The sequence below is a fragment of the Camelina sativa genome, chromosome 3, assembly GCF_000633955.1.
Source record: "Camelina sativa cultivar DH55 chromosome 3, Cs, whole genome shotgun sequence".
Taxonomy (NCBI): Eukaryota; Viridiplantae; Streptophyta; class Magnoliopsida; order Brassicales; family Brassicaceae; genus Camelina; species Camelina sativa.
Window position 1 is genome coordinate 17,606,816 of NC_025687.1, and position 879 is coordinate 17,607,694.

General features: G+C 36.7%; 1 protein-coding gene across 3 annotated transcripts in view; it reads right to left on the minus strand.

Annotated features, from left to right (window-relative positions):
* LOC104777431 overlaps nt 1-679 on the minus strand; it is a 1,708-nt gene extending 1,029 nt beyond the window's left edge. Inside the window, exons 1-3 of one of the 3 annotated variants that reach the window (XM_010501695.1) lie at nt 542-679; nt 360-419; nt 13-134 (exon numbers count right to left, since the gene is read on the minus strand). In XM_010501695.1, the coding sequence (XP_010499997.1) occupies nt 13-134; nt 360-419; nt 542-557 (198 nt within the window). In that variant the 5' untranslated portion in view covers nt 558-679. Of the gene's footprint in view, nt 1-12; nt 135-356; nt 420-541 lie in introns of all 3 variants that reach the window. The other 2 variants (XM_010501694.1, XM_010501697.1) reach the window with 2 other exon arrangements.

The following is an 879-nucleotide window of genomic DNA, read 5'->3' on the forward strand; positions in this document are numbered from 1 at the left end:
AAAAAAGAATACCGTGTGGAATTTCTCACGTCTCAACTTATTATCATTGTCCAACACGCGAGCTTCACTATATTCTTCATCTGAACTTCCGTAAAAGGGATCATCTGAATCCTCAAGACTGTGATCAACATTACCTATACCCAAAAGATGACTCTTGTCAGAGAGAGACGTGGAAAGCCAAAACTTAGCAAAGTTTAATTCTGCTCTAATCCTTAACAACCAAGCAAACACAAGATACATTCCCAGTAATAGTAAACTAATGAGAACATATTTGCTAACGTTTTCATCAGAAAAAAAAAAAAAAAAAGAAAGAAAAAACTTTGTTAATTGCAACTTATGAAGGTATAGGAGTCAACCACCATGTGTCGAAAGCTTCAAACTTTCACCATAAAGCTCTTTGGCGAAATTAGATTTCCCATCTGTAAATTAACAAGAACAAGAATTTTCTAGTCGTTTCATTTAGGTGGGGAATATCGTCGAACACCTGGTGGGCGATTAATGAAACTTAACAAGTCACGAGTGAAAATCAAATTAAATTAACCTTCAGGAGGCTCCATCAGTTCTACAGAGACGACACCAACGAGAAAACGGGGTTTGAGTAAAGGATCTTGAGAGCACAGAGGAACCACAAGGAAGACGACGACTATCGTCGATGGCCACAACACAATCACAAGGAGGCGATCCCTAATCTACTGTCGTTTAGTGACTTATCAGGCCCATTCAAGCCCACTTAGCATATCTTTTTCTGATGGGTCAACCCACTTAGCAATTCTAACTCAAAAAAACAAAAACAAAAACGATGAGAAAAAACTCAAATGTTAAAAATTGATAGTGATTATATCATTTATCCATTAGTGATGTTTATCACTTATTCATGAT